General features: G+C 51.3%; 2 protein-coding genes and 1 pseudogene across 2 annotated transcripts; 1 reads left to right on the top strand and 2 right to left on the bottom strand.

The window, feature by feature from the left end:
* Positions 1–1544: 1544 nt before the first annotated feature.
* SAPIO_CDS3521 lies at positions 1545–3539 on the bottom strand (annotated as a pseudogene; the record flags this gene model as incomplete).
* A 5898-nt stretch (positions 3540–9437) lies between these two features.
* SAPIO_CDS3520 (uncharacterized protein) lies at positions 9438–13260 on the top strand (the record flags this gene model as incomplete). Its single annotated transcript, XM_016786297.1, has 5 exons — positions 9438–9783; positions 9849–10856; positions 11226–11409; positions 11512–12972; positions 13077–13260. 5 exons carry the CDS (start codon positions 9438–9440, stop codon positions 13258–13260), a joined length of 3183 nt encoding a protein of 1060 aa, XP_016644303.1.
* Positions 13261–13671: 411 nt separating this feature from the next.
* On the bottom strand, positions 13672–16166 carry SAPIO_CDS3519 (uncharacterized protein; the record flags this gene model as incomplete). The annotated part of the gene is made up of 6 exons (XM_016786296.1): positions 13672–13844; positions 13916–14116; positions 14196–14508; positions 14570–14886; positions 15142–15238; positions 15561–16166. The coding sequence occupies 6 exons, from the start codon at positions 16164–16166 to the stop codon at positions 13672–13674; spliced, it is 1707 nt and encodes a 568-aa protein (XP_016644302.1).
* Positions 16167–16848: the final 682 nt, after the last annotated feature.

The following is a 16848-nucleotide window of genomic DNA, read 5'->3' as shown; positions in this document are numbered from 1 at the left end:
TCCTTCCTGTTCACTTCTTCTTGGTTCCTCGAAGCACTCTTAGGCAACATCTATAGCATTCGAGACCACCCTTTGCGGGCAACCATTCCCTTTGTCCCCATACAATTTTGTTTGCCGAAATAGCAAATACGCCATACCCCCCATCTTTCTCTTCTTCCGATGCGAGCGGCACTCGTTCCATCGCGGGGTCCAAGTCGATAATCTCCCCCATTTTCCTATCTCTTATTATACCCGCTCCAGAAGAAAGCACAGATCTCTTTCCAGAATGAGAAAAAAAAATTCAAATAAATGTACTCGAGATGCATTGATAGCTTAAACCGGGATACTACAAAAAAAGTAAAATAAAACATCAATTGAAGGGGTAACTATTAAAGTGCTTGCATCCATTTACACTCAAGTTGATGGAAATTAATTTCGACAACCTCCCGCAAGGGTTCATTCCCGTGATGTCATGCGTCAAGGATGGTCAAAACGCCCCTCCTCGAGGACCCATTCTTGAATGCGCAAGTCATTCAATCTTGTCTGCGCTCTGTCCTCGTACAGCTTGCATTTGATTAAGGTCATGCGAAGCGACCCTCGCCTCAAGCCCCGGCCGGAACTTGCCCTTGGTTTTTTTCTCTTCTTCCCTTTTCTGGTTTAATGGCTGCTCGTGCAGTGTTACATGGAGGAATGGAGTAATGATCGGCAGGAACAGCGCCTCGAGCTGAGGATACGAGAAAGCGACAGCCGCAGAGAGGCACGAGCAACGCAATTCATGCCGGTCTCTCAAAATCAGACAGCGATCCGGTTTTCTTTATGGAAAAAAATTCGTCATTTATAGATACTAAATAGGCAAGGCCACCTTCTGGCCCTCCCATTCGTCTCTCAGATCGACATCAGCTCGGTCAACATTGTCATACCCTCATCATAACTGTAATCTTGACACGTCCAAATGGAGGGGACAAGAACAAAAAGGTAAAAGAGGAATGAAGGAAAGTAATGAAGAAATGAGATGAAGAGAAGAGAGGGAAAAATAAAGGGTAAAAAAAGTTAAAAAAGACAATCCTCCTGGAGCCTCCTTGTAAGGAAACTGGTATTCCGAAGGCACGCCAAGGCATATAAGAAGTAGAAAGTAGAAAGGTAAAGGCGAAAGCTAAGTTGGCAAATAAACGTAACAGGATAAGAGTCGAAGAAGAACGTCGAGAAGAGGAGTATGATCATCTATACATGAACCCTCCAGAAAAAAGAACATGATGGTTTTCGTATCGTCGTAACTTTTCATAAAACGCCGGCCGTGATAATACCCAGAGAGGAACAGAAGGGGAAAAAATAAAAGAAAAAGAAGGGGAAAACCCCCGATTTCAAAATAAAATTCCTGAGAGGCAGAGATGCGTCAGAGGAAGCAGAAGGGAAAACGAAACAAAAGAAATGTACGCCTGAGATATGCAAGTATGCAAATCGAGATGGCCCCTATCATAAGGCGGAAATCAAAGCGAGGATGTTGCAGTAGTAGCTCCTTTCGCGGTGTAGCAGCGGAGGTCATAGAGGCACTCATAACCGCCTAGTTAAAATGGAGATTCCGATCGTCTCCAAGTATGATCCCGCTGTCGGAACTCTCTTAGGCGCTCATTGATGTAAGTCAATCGACTGGCAAGGTTCGCCGCCCTCGCAGGGGTATCGGCATCATTGGCAGCAGGCTGCTGAATAGTAGCGAAAGGGCGACGGACTTCGCCAAAAGCGAGGTCTTGAGGTTGGGAGAGACGATTCGGGAATGAGAGGCTAGAGGGCGGGGCCGAGAATGGGGAGCCGAGCCGCGGTGGTTGAGCAGCAGGAAGCGCAAGGTTTGCAGTAGATGCCATCGCGGGAAACTTTGACCCGCTCGGGACTGATGGTTCGGCTGTCGCCACCAACTCTTCGATATGAGTGGTGCGCGGGACAAAAAGATCGTCATGCTGCCTCGAGCTAGTCGAGCTGAACTCCAGCTCGGGTTTGGCTGTCGTGCTTGCACTAGCGAGACTGTCGCCTGCAAATCCTGGCGCAGTCCATAGATCTGACCCAAGACTAGGTCGCTTGCCCTTCCGCAATTCGCTGGCTGCTTGGCGAGATCTACGCTTTTGGAGAGTATTCGATCGGCTCCTTGTGAGTCGCGCTGGTGATTGAAGCCCGCCACGACGAGGCTCAAAGGTGTTGGTCTGGCGCTGGGGCATCGACGAACGGAAAGAGAAGCCGCCAGCCAGAGTATTGGTGGAGCTAGGCCCATAACTTCGGGCAGTGAAGGGAGAACCAAGCCGGTTGCGAAGGCTTTCAGGGAGTTCCAAACTAAATTGGGTAGGCTCGACTACAGGCTCCGTGGCAGGGTTTTCTAGTACCGTAGACTCTAGGGCTGAGCTCGTCAACTGCGCCAGTGGGCCAGTCGGCTGCATGGAGTCGGCGGTGCTGAGAGCCAGTGACATGTTCATGTCACGGGCCGAGAAGACAGAGGGCGATCGAAGCGGGGTAGATTTGCGGTTCCAGTGACGAGCGATCGCTCGTCCGAAGGGGGTAGGGCTGTGAGAGAGATATTGGTGTGTGCGGGCGGCCGACGATGCTGCCTTCATTCGGCACAATTCTCGTAGGCGAGCTCGCGTCGCAGAACATGTGTGGGGCCACTGGATATAGGCATTTGGGCCGTCGGCTGTGGGAGTGTTGCTTCCGCTCTTCTGCTCAACGGTGAGAAGGGGTCTCGATCCCTTCCAGCTCCGCTTCGCCTCCCGTGCGACGCGAACACAGACTCCATCAGGAGGAATACCATTTCGGCCAGCGCGGAAGGGTGTCACCTTGGGGTCTTGACAGTACATTAAATACGTTGACCACAGATGCTCACTCATTGCCTTCGTCCACGGCGCCCTTCGCATTTTCCCTTTTGATTTGGCGGGGAGGGCCTGGGGGATATCGTCGGTAATTTGGTTGAACACCTGTGAAGATTCCCGTTCGTATTCGGGACTTATGCAGTGGGCCTCGTCGGAGGCCAGCGAGATACGACTAAAGAGAGAGACACTGGTATGGGTGGATCTCGCGGTAGATGGCCGGCTCGATTCGCCTTCGGGGCTAGACTCGGAACTGCTGATCGCAGAGTCAATAGTCCAGTCAGGATACCGTCGTGACGATGATAGAGATGCGCCTGCGTCTGGCGCGGGTGTCTTTGGAGGAGAAAATGTGCTCGCCCTCAGCCTCTGGAGGGGCATTCCACATTCTTGAATGCTGAACCGCGGAAGAAGAGGAAAGGGTGCAGCGCGTGTAGAAGATTCGGCCGGCTCTTCAATGTCGGGAACCTCAATACTGGGAATCGGGACATCGGCGGCGGCAACGGATGCGAGGAACTGCTGTGTAGGCGCAGTCAGATACGATGCTTGCGACGCGTTGCGACGCTTGAGCCTAAACTTCGGGCGTGGAGGAGATGGCGGCTGGGCTTCGCTGTCTGTTGTAGCTAAGGGTTCAGGCGTTCGGGGCTCTGGGAAGTCGGGGTCGTGGTAGCGGAAACCCCTTGGTAGGGTAGCCGCACCGGAATGGATCGCGCTCATGGTCTCCGTGGTTGTGTTGCGCCTGATGGAATGCGACGAAATTGTAATAGGATATTTCGGATAAAAAAGGGTAACCGCGTCGAAAGAGAACCCGTGTTTCGGCGAGGATAATGGTAAGAACAAAGAAAAGGAGAGACCGAGCTCCTAAGAAATCGAGGTCGAGATATCGAAGGAGAGAAAATGGGGTAGTAGACGCGCCGTTGCAGCCAGGTTCAAGGCGTGTCGCGCGATAGGTCAAGGGGTTGAAGAGGGACGATGCGAGACAAGGTGTCGGTCCATCAAAGCGTAGAAGACAGGTGCTTTTCACGACCTGATCGATAAATTTAATTCTCCAAGACCGACCTCTTGTTGCTATGCGGTTTGTTCTGCGCGGGTTCGTCAATAGCGGGCTAAGCTGGGCGTCGAGTGCGACAGAAAGTCGGATGGCTGGGGACAGATCGGACGGAGCGGAAGTGGCGCTTTATCCAGAAAGCCGACGATCAAGAAATTAAATGCAGTAGCAAGAAACCTGCAGACACGCGCGAATGAGTCCCGTCGCTGGACCCAGCAAAAAGTGAAGAATAGAGTGTGCTTAAATCGGCAGGATATGGAGCAGAATTGCGATGAAATGGAGTGGAGAGGAAAATATTAGAGGGCGTCGTAGCGTCGTGGGAATCGTGGGCACACTAATCATGGGGGATGAGGACTAGGGAATTAATGGGCAAAGATCGTTGGGTTCGGTGCCGCAATTCTGGGGTCGTAGGCGTGGTTCTCCTGTGCTCTGTGCTCGCTCTGCGACAGGCGGAATGGAATTTAGGGTGGCGGCCAGTGGAGATTGGGGTAAGGGCGGCCTTGACTCGATCAATCTTGCTTCTTCAAGAGGTGACAACAGACCAAGCTCAGGAATTGGCACCACCACGCCGTTTGGAAGATTGTCGGCCACCAACAAGCACAAAGGAGATAATAACGAAAAAAAGGAAAGAAAAGAAAGACTTGAGGGTTAGTAAATTGGGGGAGGGGGGATGTTGGAGAAGGAGGAAAAATGAAATGAGGACAAGAAGAAAAAAAAAGAGGGTAGTGGTAACTCTTTCAAGATCGATGGGAGGAGGAAAGAGCGGCAAAATTGGAACAGGGAAATGGGCTGTAATAACCGGCGGTTGTAGTTTAGCTGAGCATCTCGAGTAATGAAGGAACATGGGAACTAGGGCCAGGACGGTACAAAGGAGTGTACACTACCCGCGTCTTCGTACCTGCCGGACAATCGATACTTCGTACAGTGCCTGGCATCCAGTACTTACCAACTTTGTACTTAGCACGGGGCACGGAGCCTAGAGTACAAGCTAATCAGTGTCAATTGACCAAATCAAACGTGGTTCTCTGCTCTGTGCTGTCTGATCTGTCCTGAACAGTGAAGCAACACAGCGTAAACACAAAATTAGCGTGGCTAGGCAGGCACTGTGGATGTACCAAGATACCTATTTCGCACTTTTACTTTGTACCGATTCTGTTTGGGAGCAAGATAATAGAGGTACCTACGCTAATTCAAAGCTTAGCCAGGGCATACAAGACTACAAGTACACTCAACTAGTGCAGTACTTCAGAACCTTGTTCAAAGGGAAGGACAAGGATCAAATTTGATGTCCATCAATGTTGTCTACATATGTACCGTACCACTGACGTTGGTACGAAGTAGTTGAAGAAACCTGGGCGGTAAGAGATATCAATTGATCATATCTACTGAGTAGTCAGAGTCGGATGTACACTATTCACACTCCGTGAGGGGAATAGCGCATTTTCGTCAGTCGCATCGTGCGTCTTGTGCCCATGCAGTCAAGAGTCCCTGCAGTCGGGTAGCGTTGAGGCAATAGTTGGCATGGATGGACCATCAACAAGCCGACATTGGGAAGATCATGTCCACGAGTCGTCAGATCACCTTGCGGGCCCTACAATTGTACGTGTACTTCGTAGATATTTCATGGGGGCGGGTCCGGTTCTTCTTGCGCCATGTATTAAATGCCATGTCCCTTGACTTCGTGCAGGCCGCGGAAGACGATTGTACATTGAAGGAATGTGGATTTTTGAGACCAAGATCAAGCTGGTCCTGTAATTCTGTGCGAAGACGTGAGTAATATCCGGGCCAGCTTTGGATATGCCTTACCTGGCGGGAAAAAAAGAAAAAAAAAAAAGACGAGGTAAAATAGTGAAATAGAACATTACCCCCTAGGATAATTGACCTCTCATCAGCAAGCCCCTGGCTCCGGAAACATGATGGCAAGTCAAGCACTTGCTTCGTGTTGTTCTGCAGGATATGTTGTATTCGGTTCGGTGGGCTCGCCTAGCAGTGGAAGAAGTGGGCTCAGTTATCCTGGCGCTATGCCATAGGCCTTCGCCTTTAGCTTGCGGCGACCGCTCGACAGGTTGATGCATCCCGCTAATGTAAAAGGATACGGGTGGAGGCGCAGATTGTGGCCAGTCCTGGGGGACACGACAGTCAGGAGTGCATATGCATCGATCCCCAACTCTCAAAAGCGGCGAACGGGAGCTATGAAAACGGATAGCTGAGGCCGGATGGAGTTCATCCATAGCGAATCGATTTGGAGGAGTCGCGTCTGGCGAGAAGCGCGCCAGACCAAAGGATTGGTTCGGGCGATGGCTGGGATCATGCTGTTGTTTGCGGCTGTCATTGGGCATTGGGTTGCTGCGAAGTAAACCGCAGCTCTCCGGCAGCTGTTTGTCGTCCTCGTTGGCTTGGCCTGGAACGATTGAGACTACTATTTGTACAAGCTACCTGCTCGACTGGGCCGATACTCAGACAACACTCAACATCGCATCTGATGTCGTTGTAACTCTCGTCTTCAATCGCCTGCCTACCCAAGCGGGCTTTAAAAGCTGAGGCAGTTTTCGCATTGGCCAGAACTATGACATGGCTCGCTCTTGATCAGTCTCTTCACCCCACACCCGCATCCCTTACACGTGCGTCGACAACTCGGAAGCTCGACCCGGAGGCAACAGAAAATGGACAGGATGTGATGACGAAGACCAATAGTGACAAACTGACAAGGTACAACAAATATTAAAGACATCACACCAAACCAACCATTGAGGAGTTCGCATCAAGATTCGGCTCCTAGCAGCAGACTTTTATTCCTACAGCTGTGTTGTGACGCGATCAGTCTGTCGCCAGTTTGTTTCTTCTCGATGACGAGTCGCTACTAATTTTCTAGAAACACCTGCAATCAATAAACCCTCAAGTTGTCGACAAAGATGAGGGGCACCTGCCAGTTGTCAATTGAGGTGGGCGGGGACTGACGTCCAAAATTCTTGGAGAAACCGCGTCCCTGACACGAAAAAACGCGCCTGTCGCGCTTTGTACTAGGGTAGCCCCGCTTTTCAAGCCTCCAACGGTGAATGCAACACAGTGTATTTTGTGCAGTTAGGATAAACTGTGTGAAGTCGTTGCATAATGATGATGTGCGGCAGGGGCATTTTTTTCCAGAATCTATGAGGCACGAAGTACTTTGTCGCCGTTGAGTACGAAGGTACCAAATGTCCAATATCAATTCGGTCCACGACTGTCCCCAAGAATTCCAAAGTGAAAAATGGTCTGGCCTCGTACGAAGTAATAACGCCTAAAGAATTTGCCAATTACAACGGTATTTGCCATTTTGTACCTCGGTAATAAGTCGCCTATGTAGTACTTCTTATACTGAGTGTACTTTACAAATCCCATGTATCAATATCCTCTCCCAGTCCAAGGCTGCGGAAGTCTCCTTGATAAGAACATCCGAGAACTTAGTTTACTTCGAAGAAAGGAACTACTTCGTACTTCGCCATCGGGGAAACCCCGTTTTGCCTCTTCTTTCGTAATAAACCCCCGAAAGAGCAAGGCCCAGAGTGCCATATTCGGCAGTGCTCATCAGGGATCAGCTCCCCACCACATACGACGTGCACAGCAAAATAAGTTTAGCTCAGCACATGTAGACTTGGATCTATCGTGACTCTGGGGCTTCGGCATTCCTCACCGACTCCAGTGGGCACCGGCCTTGCCTACTGCATTCTTACCCGCAAGCGCAAGTTTTGTGCCTTTAGCCAGGCCCAGTTCGTTAGGGCTTACATCGTGCTTGCTGGCAGGAGACTTCTTCGTACACTAGATCAATGTTAAAGACCACAGCTGAAGTGCTGAAGTGGACCACCCCGCATTGCCACGCTTCAGGCACACGCAGTTAAGGAAGCCAGAGCACGGTCTGAGCTAAGATGCGGTGAAGCCGACATGGTAGAGCAAAGTAATCTAGTACCGTATCACAAAGTGCTAGGCTGGAAGTGGATACGAAGCCTCGCATCAACGAATATCCCCTGGCAACAGGAGCACATACAAAGTAGGCGGTGAAGGACACATGTTGCTGTTTGGGAAACGCGCTGGAATGAAAAACGACGCGACTGGTGGTTGTCGTTTGATTTGGGCCGAGATGATTCAAGAAGCTCTGTCAACGTCGCCGATGTTTCTATCCCTGTCTTGCGGGCGACATAATTAAAAGTTATTACCTCTTAGTTTTCCCCCAAGATTGGAGGGGTATCACCAACAAAGACGTTCATGCGCCAGCCGATTACCGAGTGATGATAAACTAAGATCAACCCATGTTCTTAAGTCGAGCCTAGAAGTTTCATCTCTATTAAGCCGCTGGAATTATAGGAACACGACCAACCCGAACCGCAAGTCAATGAAATCCCGCCGGCCTGATCCCTGCCTGGATTCGGTACAGATATTATATAAATCAAGGGATCCCTAGATCCCTTAAGGTGGCAGAAAGCGACCCATGAACCATCACGGCGGGCATTGACCTCATTCCTTCCCGCTCGATTCACGCTTACTTCGTGCAAGGTTCATTTAAGTTGGCGGCCAAAACACTAGTGGCAGCTCGACTGAATTCAAAATCCATCCCTGATCCATACACGCTTGTCCCTTACTTCGTGCCGTGCTGCAAACAATTTTTCAGACGGGGCCATGTGCCAACCACAGAAGTTGGTACAACTCTAACATCTGAAACAAGCCAAAATGTACGAAGTAAAACGGCAAATTATCAAAAGCAACACAGTAGGACGATTCCTTCGCACCAGGGCGAGTTTGGGTGACTGGAGGTTAGATCAGGGAAATTGAGCTCTATGGCGCCATGACGATATCTCAGTGTCCGGTGCCACGCAGCACGAAATCGTGACCAGTCTCGCTGAGAAGATGATATTTGCTAAATGCTAGTACCTGAACACACCAAAAAGAGACTCCCGCCAAGCGATGTCAGTGAAAATCGGACAGGAGACGGGCGGAGAGACCGTCTTAGACTTGTCCAAGACAATGGGTCAATGGTGTGAGCTTGCCCAGAAGCGGAATCCCCCATGGAACACCAGTTGGTAGTAGGTCTTATCGCCAGCAATCGTCCAAGACTGACACGAACCTAAAGAATCTACCATCTGTCCAGACAAAAATAGAGAAGGGGAAAAAAACCATGTTTTCGAGCTCCTTGGTCATCCCAATCTTTCCGCTGCCGATACCAAGGAAAGGTGTGTGTCACTCTATGTTGTCTCATCGGCCTCCGTTCTTCCCTTCTCCTCGCTCGCTGAGGCGATCACGGGCAAGACACCTTCGTAGTTAGGTCGCACTTGCTTTTGCAATCATGGCAAGGACTCCTTTCTGTCTTAGACATGTGCCGCCTTTGGATAGCTTCCATTACGAGTTCAATCGATAGCGCATTCCGGCATCTGATCCTGTGATATGTAACATACTTCGGTTACTCGGGGAGGTATCCCAGATATGCGAGGCAGTTTCTCCTCCACATCCCCCGCCTCTTCTATCTTCTGCGGAAAAACGAGCCTTTGAAGCAACTGGCATTGCTTGCTACCAGAGCAGAGGCAGAGGCACCATAGAAGATGCTTCATACTCAAGTCGTAACGCGGATAGCGCGGTACCTTCCGCTTGCGAGAAGGGTCGCGGCTTTCGTTCTCTTGGTCCTCTTCTTTCATTACTTCACGCACTCGGGAAAGCCATACGCAGACGAAGTAATCCTCCGGTTCAAGGATTCCAAGGTGGTGTTTATGGAACGCTTCATGCAGAATGACATAAACGGCGGCTCTGACGGCTCGGCTCTCGAAGCGCTGTGCTCGAGCAAGAACTGGTATCCAGAGAGAGTGTTCGGCTGTTATGTCGCAGAGGGTGGGATCGCCTCAGTTCGACAATGGGAGCTCCAGTGTATTCGCCTTGCAATAGAGACAGGAGGTGAGTCCAATCGCAGGCGGGATACCTTCACTCAGACCATTCGATACTTAGACCTACGCGTCCAGCATCCACCCTCATCCTTCCAAACATCGTCAAACGCAAAGACCGCGACTACCGGCATCAGAGACGAGCGCATGCCCCTCCCACAGGCCTCCCCATGGACTACATGTTCGACTTCCAACATCTCAGGGACACATTGGAAGCCCATTGTCCCCAGATGAAAGCCTACGCTAGCATTTCTGATCTCCACGACGTGCCTAGCCTTCTTACGCCAATAGATTTCAAGACAAACGATGTTTTCGGTGAATGGGAGGAGATGGCCAGAGTCTCCACCATTCCTGCTCCTGCGCATTGGAAGGCCAAGTTTGACATTTACATCGAGGCAATACGATCCACGAAAAGGCTGAACAGCAGACCACAGGGTGACCCTTATCGCGTGCAGTTGATGCCTTCAGGGATGGGTTTCCCTGTTTACTCCGACAGTCCAGAAACTCGCCATGATATCAGTGCTCTCCTGCGTTTCCGGCGCGACGCCCGACTCCTTGCCGGCGCAGCCCTCTTCAAACTATCAGGGAAATACGGCGCGAATGTCGACCCGCGCTCTGGCCGCGATGGGGACGGTTTTGCTGGAATCCACCTCCGCATCGACGCCGACGTGGAAGATGAGCTAGGGAAATCGATCCCCGAGTTCGCCTACCAGGCATCCGAAAGCGTCAAATATGTCACCGACACAGGACTCAAGATAGCGTTTCTCGCGACCGGCGGGCCACGGGAGACGATTACCGAATTCGTGGAAGGAGCTCGAGAGTTCAACCTTACAGTCGTAACGAAAGAAATGCTACTAGAAGGCGGCGATCTAGAGCAGCTCCGGAAGCTCACATACGACCAACAAGCCATCGTGGACTATGAGATTATGAAGCACGCGACGAAAATGGTGGGATTGGGCATGAGCAAGTTCTCAGGCGACCTCGCCATTGCGAGGGCGGAAGCGTATGGCAGAAAGCCTATCTTGAAGGTCCCCGAGCCCGAGGATACGATGATGTGGAAGGACGAGCACACGACACTATTCTGGCGTATGCCGGGCGTTGATTGGGCGAAATGGGTGAAAACTTGGTGGCCATAATGCGAGGATTGATGCTGCCCAGCTGAGGAGAACTCATGCTATGTATCACTAATTGGCTCAGGATAGGTTGAAGTGAGTCTAGAAATTCAATAGTGTCTGGTGGGATTTCAATTCGACAAGACGTTTACGTGAGCAATAGAGAATTTGATTAATCGGTATAAGACTATAACTCGATCACAATGATGCTACAATGATCATCCATTGATGGGTCAGGTATTTATATCTCGCCCAACCCTCACAAGACCAAGGAAATAGTTTCCTTATTCTTCATATCTGTCATTCCCTCTGTGGACCCTTGCCTCATTTCGACTTAATCCAGATCAATTGATAAGAGTGCCCGAAACATTCCCGTTTGGCGCACCCATTGCAGCTCTGCAACCCTTCAGGTACCCCGCCATGGCAGCAAAAACTAAGTACATCACGATCTCCAACTTCAAGGAAGAGCTCACGGGATGGAGTCCCGACTCCCCAAACCAGCTCTACGCCATTGTTGACATGGGAAGGTTAGCAGATCCCCAGATCTCGTTAGATCTTGTAAAGATACCCAGATCCAAGTGTAAATAACCGCCGCTGACACTTCTCGCTTGCCCCTCCCCCACCCTTAGCAATGGCATCCGCTTCACCATCACAGATCTCACCCCGCCATTCACCCGCCTCCTAAAATGCATCTACCGCGAACGTGCAGGCATCTCCCTCTTTGACGCCCTCTCATCCTCTGCACCACCCTCATCAACAGACCTAAACTTCCCCCAAGCGACAATCACCCTAGTCTCGGAAACCCTCGCGCGCTTCCGGCGCATCGCCGACGCGCATGGCGTAGCGCCGGAGAACTTCTCCGTTCTCGCCACAGAAGCCATGCGTCGAGCTTCCAACGCCTCGGCGATGCTCGATGCTATCCATGAGCATGCCGGCGTAGGCGTGCACGTCCTGGCTCCCGAGATCGAGACTCTCTTCGGAGCCATCATGGGTTCTCGGAGCTCCTTCGTCAACATCGATCGCGGTGGGTTGTTTCTGGATCTAGGTGGTGGGTCGGTGCAGATGGCCTGGGCAGACACGCGGTTGCCCGAATATGAGGTCAAGGCTGCGCTGGCGGGTGTGTCGTTGCCATTTGGGGCCGCGAGGTTTATTCACGTGCTCCAGGGGGACGCTAAAGTTGCTGCCACTCAAAAGGAAGTGTTACGCTCGGGAATGCGCTCTGCTTTTGCTATTCTTTGCGAAAAGTTCCCGTCTCTGAAAGAGTGTTTGGCTGCCGGCCAGGGCCTCGATGTTTACCTGTGCGGCGGAGGTTTCCGGGGCTATGGCTCGATGTTGATGCACAACGATCCCGTGCAACCTTATCCCATCCCGTCTGTCGGAGAGTATACCGTCCCCGGAAGTTTCTTTTCACAGACCAGGCGTATGCAGGAAGTCAACGAAGAGTTCGGCGGCAAGATCTTCGCCATGTCGAAGCGTCGGAGGAGCCAGTTCCCCGCCGTCCTGGAGGTCCTCGAGGCTTTCATCGCCGCGGTTCCGGCTATCCGCACGGCGACCTTTTGTACGGGTTCCAACAGAGATGGAGCTCTGCTTATGAAACTTCCGCGCGAGCTCCGAGAGTCTAACCCGTTGGAGGCACTCGCGAACGTATCGCCGGCTGACAAACCCGTAATCGATGCCGCCACTGCCGTCTTGAGAGATGCGCTACCAAAGGACCAGGACCTCTCATCAGTGCCAACCATCTTCTCACTTGGCCTTGTGCCCCTGTTCGTGCAGAGGATTTGGTACCGTCTTGGAGAAGATGTCTATACCAACGCTGCATACGTGCTGCATGAGGCCGTGACAAGAGATCCTAAGGCGGCCGGACTGACGCATCTCGCTAGAGCGGTTCTGGGAATGACGGCAACGGCGAGGTGGGGATCGAGTCTTGGACCGATCGATGCGCAGTTGTACACGGGTTTGAAAGGTCTTCTGGATGCGGCGAATAAGACTTCCGGTTTTTGGGCTGAGTACCTTGGGGTGGTGGCGAATATCTTGGGAATCGTCATCCCATTCAAGCCCAAAAAGGCCGAGGATATCACAAACGCTATCAAGTATGACACTCCTATTTTTTCCCCTCCTCTTTCTTTCCTTCTCTTTTTCTAGATCTATATGTATTAGCGAGTTTGCTATCGAAGGTCGCTAATTTCTGTCCTAGAATCTCTGCATCACTGGATAACGGCAAGAAGAAGGACAAGATTAAACTCAAGCTCCAGATTGCCCCCTATGCGTTGCAGGGCGTGGATACGACAGTTCTTGAGAAGGTGGTTGAAGATATCGGAAAGCAAAGAGGAAAGAAGAGCGATATCAAAGTCCGCGTCGAGATATCTAAGCTTCAGTAAAATGCCTTCTTTTTAATAAACTAAAACCTCATAACTAGATTTTCTTCGTTATCTTTTTCAAATCGTCGACTCGTGCCTCATGCCATGTATGAAATAACGCGTAGCCGCCTCGACTAAAAACTCATCAATCATCATCTCTAAAAAGGAAATATCGTGCCCAGAACCTCCGGGAGGAACAGGGTTTCAGGTCCTAGCTTTTCCGTCGCTCATGTTTTTGTCATCATACTGCCCCCGTTTCTTCGTAGCCAACATCAAATCTCATCGTAAGAAATTAGAAAAGAAGCTTGTCCGACCAAAATGCAGAAAGGAAATGTCGAGAATAGCGAATGGGTAAAGCATAGCAAAGTTCAAAAGACAAAGGACAAAAAGTCTGAACGCGCATATGCAAAGCGTAAGGTCGTATCTCATCACTCAATAGTCCTCGTCCTCGTCGTCGCCATCGTCATGCGCATCGACGACTTTGGTGCTTCGGGAGGATGTCGATTTTCGGCTTCGTCGCTTCAATAGTCTCTTTAGCTCATTCTCAACAATTGTCGAGCCGAGAAGGTTGTCAAACTCGTTCTTAGAGCCGCGGAGCGCTTGGTCTATCGAGATGATTAGCACATATCCAGTATAATCGGAATCAGGGCTATTGTGCCTATGGGAACGAACTTACAGAAATCAACTCGGTTGTCGAGAATAGACTGGAAAAGCGCAGAAAGCTCGTACTTCAGCTCAACAGGCATCCTCGCGCGGGAGAGATCGAGCTCGAGGTTGAGGCTCTTAGGCGTGTAGAAGAAGCCTGTGTAGTAGGCCACCAACGCAGTGTACAGTCTGCGGGTGACTTCTCGACATCTCTTCTGGCTGCTGTGGGACACTGTGTAGATCTCCGCATTAGTACACTGTCTTCCCACATGTATGCCAAGACGGCTGAATCTCTCTATTAATAAACTTACAGCTGCTCAGAAGTTGTCGGTAGACAAAGATTAGCTGCCACAAGCAGACCCACAGAAGGGGCTTCTCAAAGGGCTGAACGGCCTTGCTTTGGGTCATGCAGCCGTCGAGTTCGCTGAGGATGTCGCGCTCGAGAGACTCCATGGCCTTCTTGGCAATGTGACGGAGCTCCTCGTGAACGGAGTAGGGAAGGCGCATGACGCCCTTAGACGTCCGGTAGTAAATACCATTGCTGTGGCTCGAGTTCTGCGTGTGCTGCGTCATCCAGATCTTGAACATGCAAGTCAATTTTCGGACCCGGTCAACAAGGTCGAACTAGGTGAGCGGTTAGCTTCTATTGCGGCTGTCGGTGGGAGCTGCCTTTTTTGGAGCTCACCTTGGGCAAGTAGTAGTCCCTGCTATTGGGCCGATCCGAGTAAGCCATCACAAAGGTTTCGACGGCCTTTCGGAACGGGGTCTTAGATTCGTATAGAATCTGCTGACCGGCCCACCGGGCGAGAGAACCCCAGCTCGGAATGTGCTCCCTCGGGATGGCACAGTTGGGTCCGCTCAGCCGACCACCGTTCTCCGGATGGTAGGCCTGGATGCAGAGCTGCATCGTCGGGGCCGATGGGTCCGTCTCGGAAAAGGAGATGGGGGCGTAGACGACTCGGCCAGTAAGATCATCTCTTCGGACCGATTCTCCAGCTTTGTCTGTGTGACGGAGAAAGGGGGGGTGGAAATTAGTCTTGGGTTTCTCAAAGAGTACTGGGGACTTATATGGACGGAGGCAGGACAGGTCCCCCTGCCACTTCGTGCCACTTCTACACCCCCCGCCCGCAAATGATCCACGTCTAAGACAGGAGGTAATGCAAGTTTGCGGGGAGCCCAAGGATTCGAAGGTGGAAAAGCAATCTGCAAGGGCAGAAAAAGGGAATAAGAAGAACAATAAAAAGACAAGGGACTTACCATGGATGTTAACAAAAACGGGTCCAATTGTTGACAGTTGCTCGTGGATGCATAAGTACTCAAACTTCTTGCACTGGGCGCAAACACGCAGATCGCACTTATATGGGTCCCGTCTTAGTACCAGCCTTTCCCAACGACGATTTCGCGAAGAGCCGCACGGGTTTTTAAAGGGAAAACGAGAAGAGGGGAGGAGAGGCAAAAGGAGATTAAAGATCAGACGCTAAGGAAAATGCCGTGGATTGCGAGGAAAAAAAAAAAAAAAATCAACTAGTAGCGTGATGGGAAATTTTTTGTATTGAAACATAAAAAGGAGGACTTTGGGAAATTGCATTTTTTGGGATTGTGCAAATCGAGCAGGGGTATGCGCTTACACGAACTCGTCGAATCCGGCATTTTATACACGCTCCATTCTCCCTGACCTCAGCCGTCTGCTCGGGATGCTGAAGATGCCTCTTTTTGCTGCTCTTGCTGCTGCTAGATTTGCTGGAAGACGAAGATGAGGACTTGCGGCTGTGCTGCTTTGGCGACGAGGACCTGTGAGCGGGTGGCGAAGGCGGGTAGGATGGCGGGGAGGCGGCGGACGACGGAGGCGACGAGGAGGAGTAGCGAGGAGGGGAGGAAGAGTAGGATGAAGATGATGAGGAAGAGGGCGAAGAAGAAGAGGCGGAGGAGCTTGAGTTTAGCATGAGGGAAGAAAATTCATGAGGGAAAGCGTCTTGACTGGGGTCTTGATGAGGATAGGTCCAGTCGTCATCGTATTGCCGGACGTCGGGGAGGCTGTTTAAGAGCCCGCTGTTGTAATAAGCGTCCAGGAAGCCGTCAGAGTGCTCAGAGGGGGGTGTCATCATAGAATCGGTTGTCAGGGCCGGGGTATAGCTAGAAGAGCCCTCGGATGATCGAGTCACCCCGTTACCCTGGTCCCGCTCCCACGCCGCGAAGTCAAAGTACTTTTCATATTCGATATCACCCGCAGGGGATGGGATATGCGAGACAAAGCCATGTCCCATGGGTAGGGGTGAAGCCATGGCTGGGAGGTGTGGGCTGGTGTCCAATATGGCAGCTCGCTGCTGTTAGCCGTGTAAGTCACTGGTGCCAATCTCGGTGGCCGTTAAGGGGGGGGTGTGCGTGTAAGCCTGAATCTGGGATCCGTTGTGCGGGTCTTGGTCAGATGGCTCCTTCAGACGAACTCAAGTTCTTTCAAAAGTCTCAATTGCAATCCTCGTGAGATCAAGACAGTAGAGATTTGTCTCTTGTGCAAAAGATTATCTTCTCTATCTAACTTGGGGCCTCTTTCCCTGCTTCTCCAACTCTGCTCTCGTCCCCCGGACCCAGATTCGGTGAGATCCGGACATCTTATTGGCCAATGCCCCTGTCGACCCAGATAAATGGGACCAATGACAGGCCCGCATTCCACCGAAAATTGAACCATCGCCATGGGTCGCCATGGGTTCTCGATGGTCATGGCCCGTGACCGGTCATGTGACTTTCTCTGGGGACTTCATCCCTCCTTGGTCGCGGATTTTCGGCGTGCGACGGAGCACCGGCCGGGGGAAGGCTGGAACACGATAGTGAGGGAGGTTCTCGCAACACCTCATCATAACAGGCACTACAAAGCTACAAAAATTAGTCGAATCGGGGAAGCGGCCCCTCCCGCAGCTCCGCAGATTCCTTGCAGATTCTAGGTTACTTTGCCGACCCTGTAAATCG

The sequence above is a fragment of the Scedosporium apiospermum genome, assembly GCF_000732125.1.
Source record: "Scedosporium apiospermum strain IHEM 14462 chromosome Unknown SEQ_SAPIO_0088, whole genome shotgun sequence".
NCBI lineage: Eukaryota > Fungi > Ascomycota > Sordariomycetes > Microascales > Microascaceae > Scedosporium > Scedosporium apiospermum.
The sequence above is the reverse complement of the archived record's forward strand: the minus strand, read 5'-3'. Positions and strand labels throughout refer to the sequence as shown.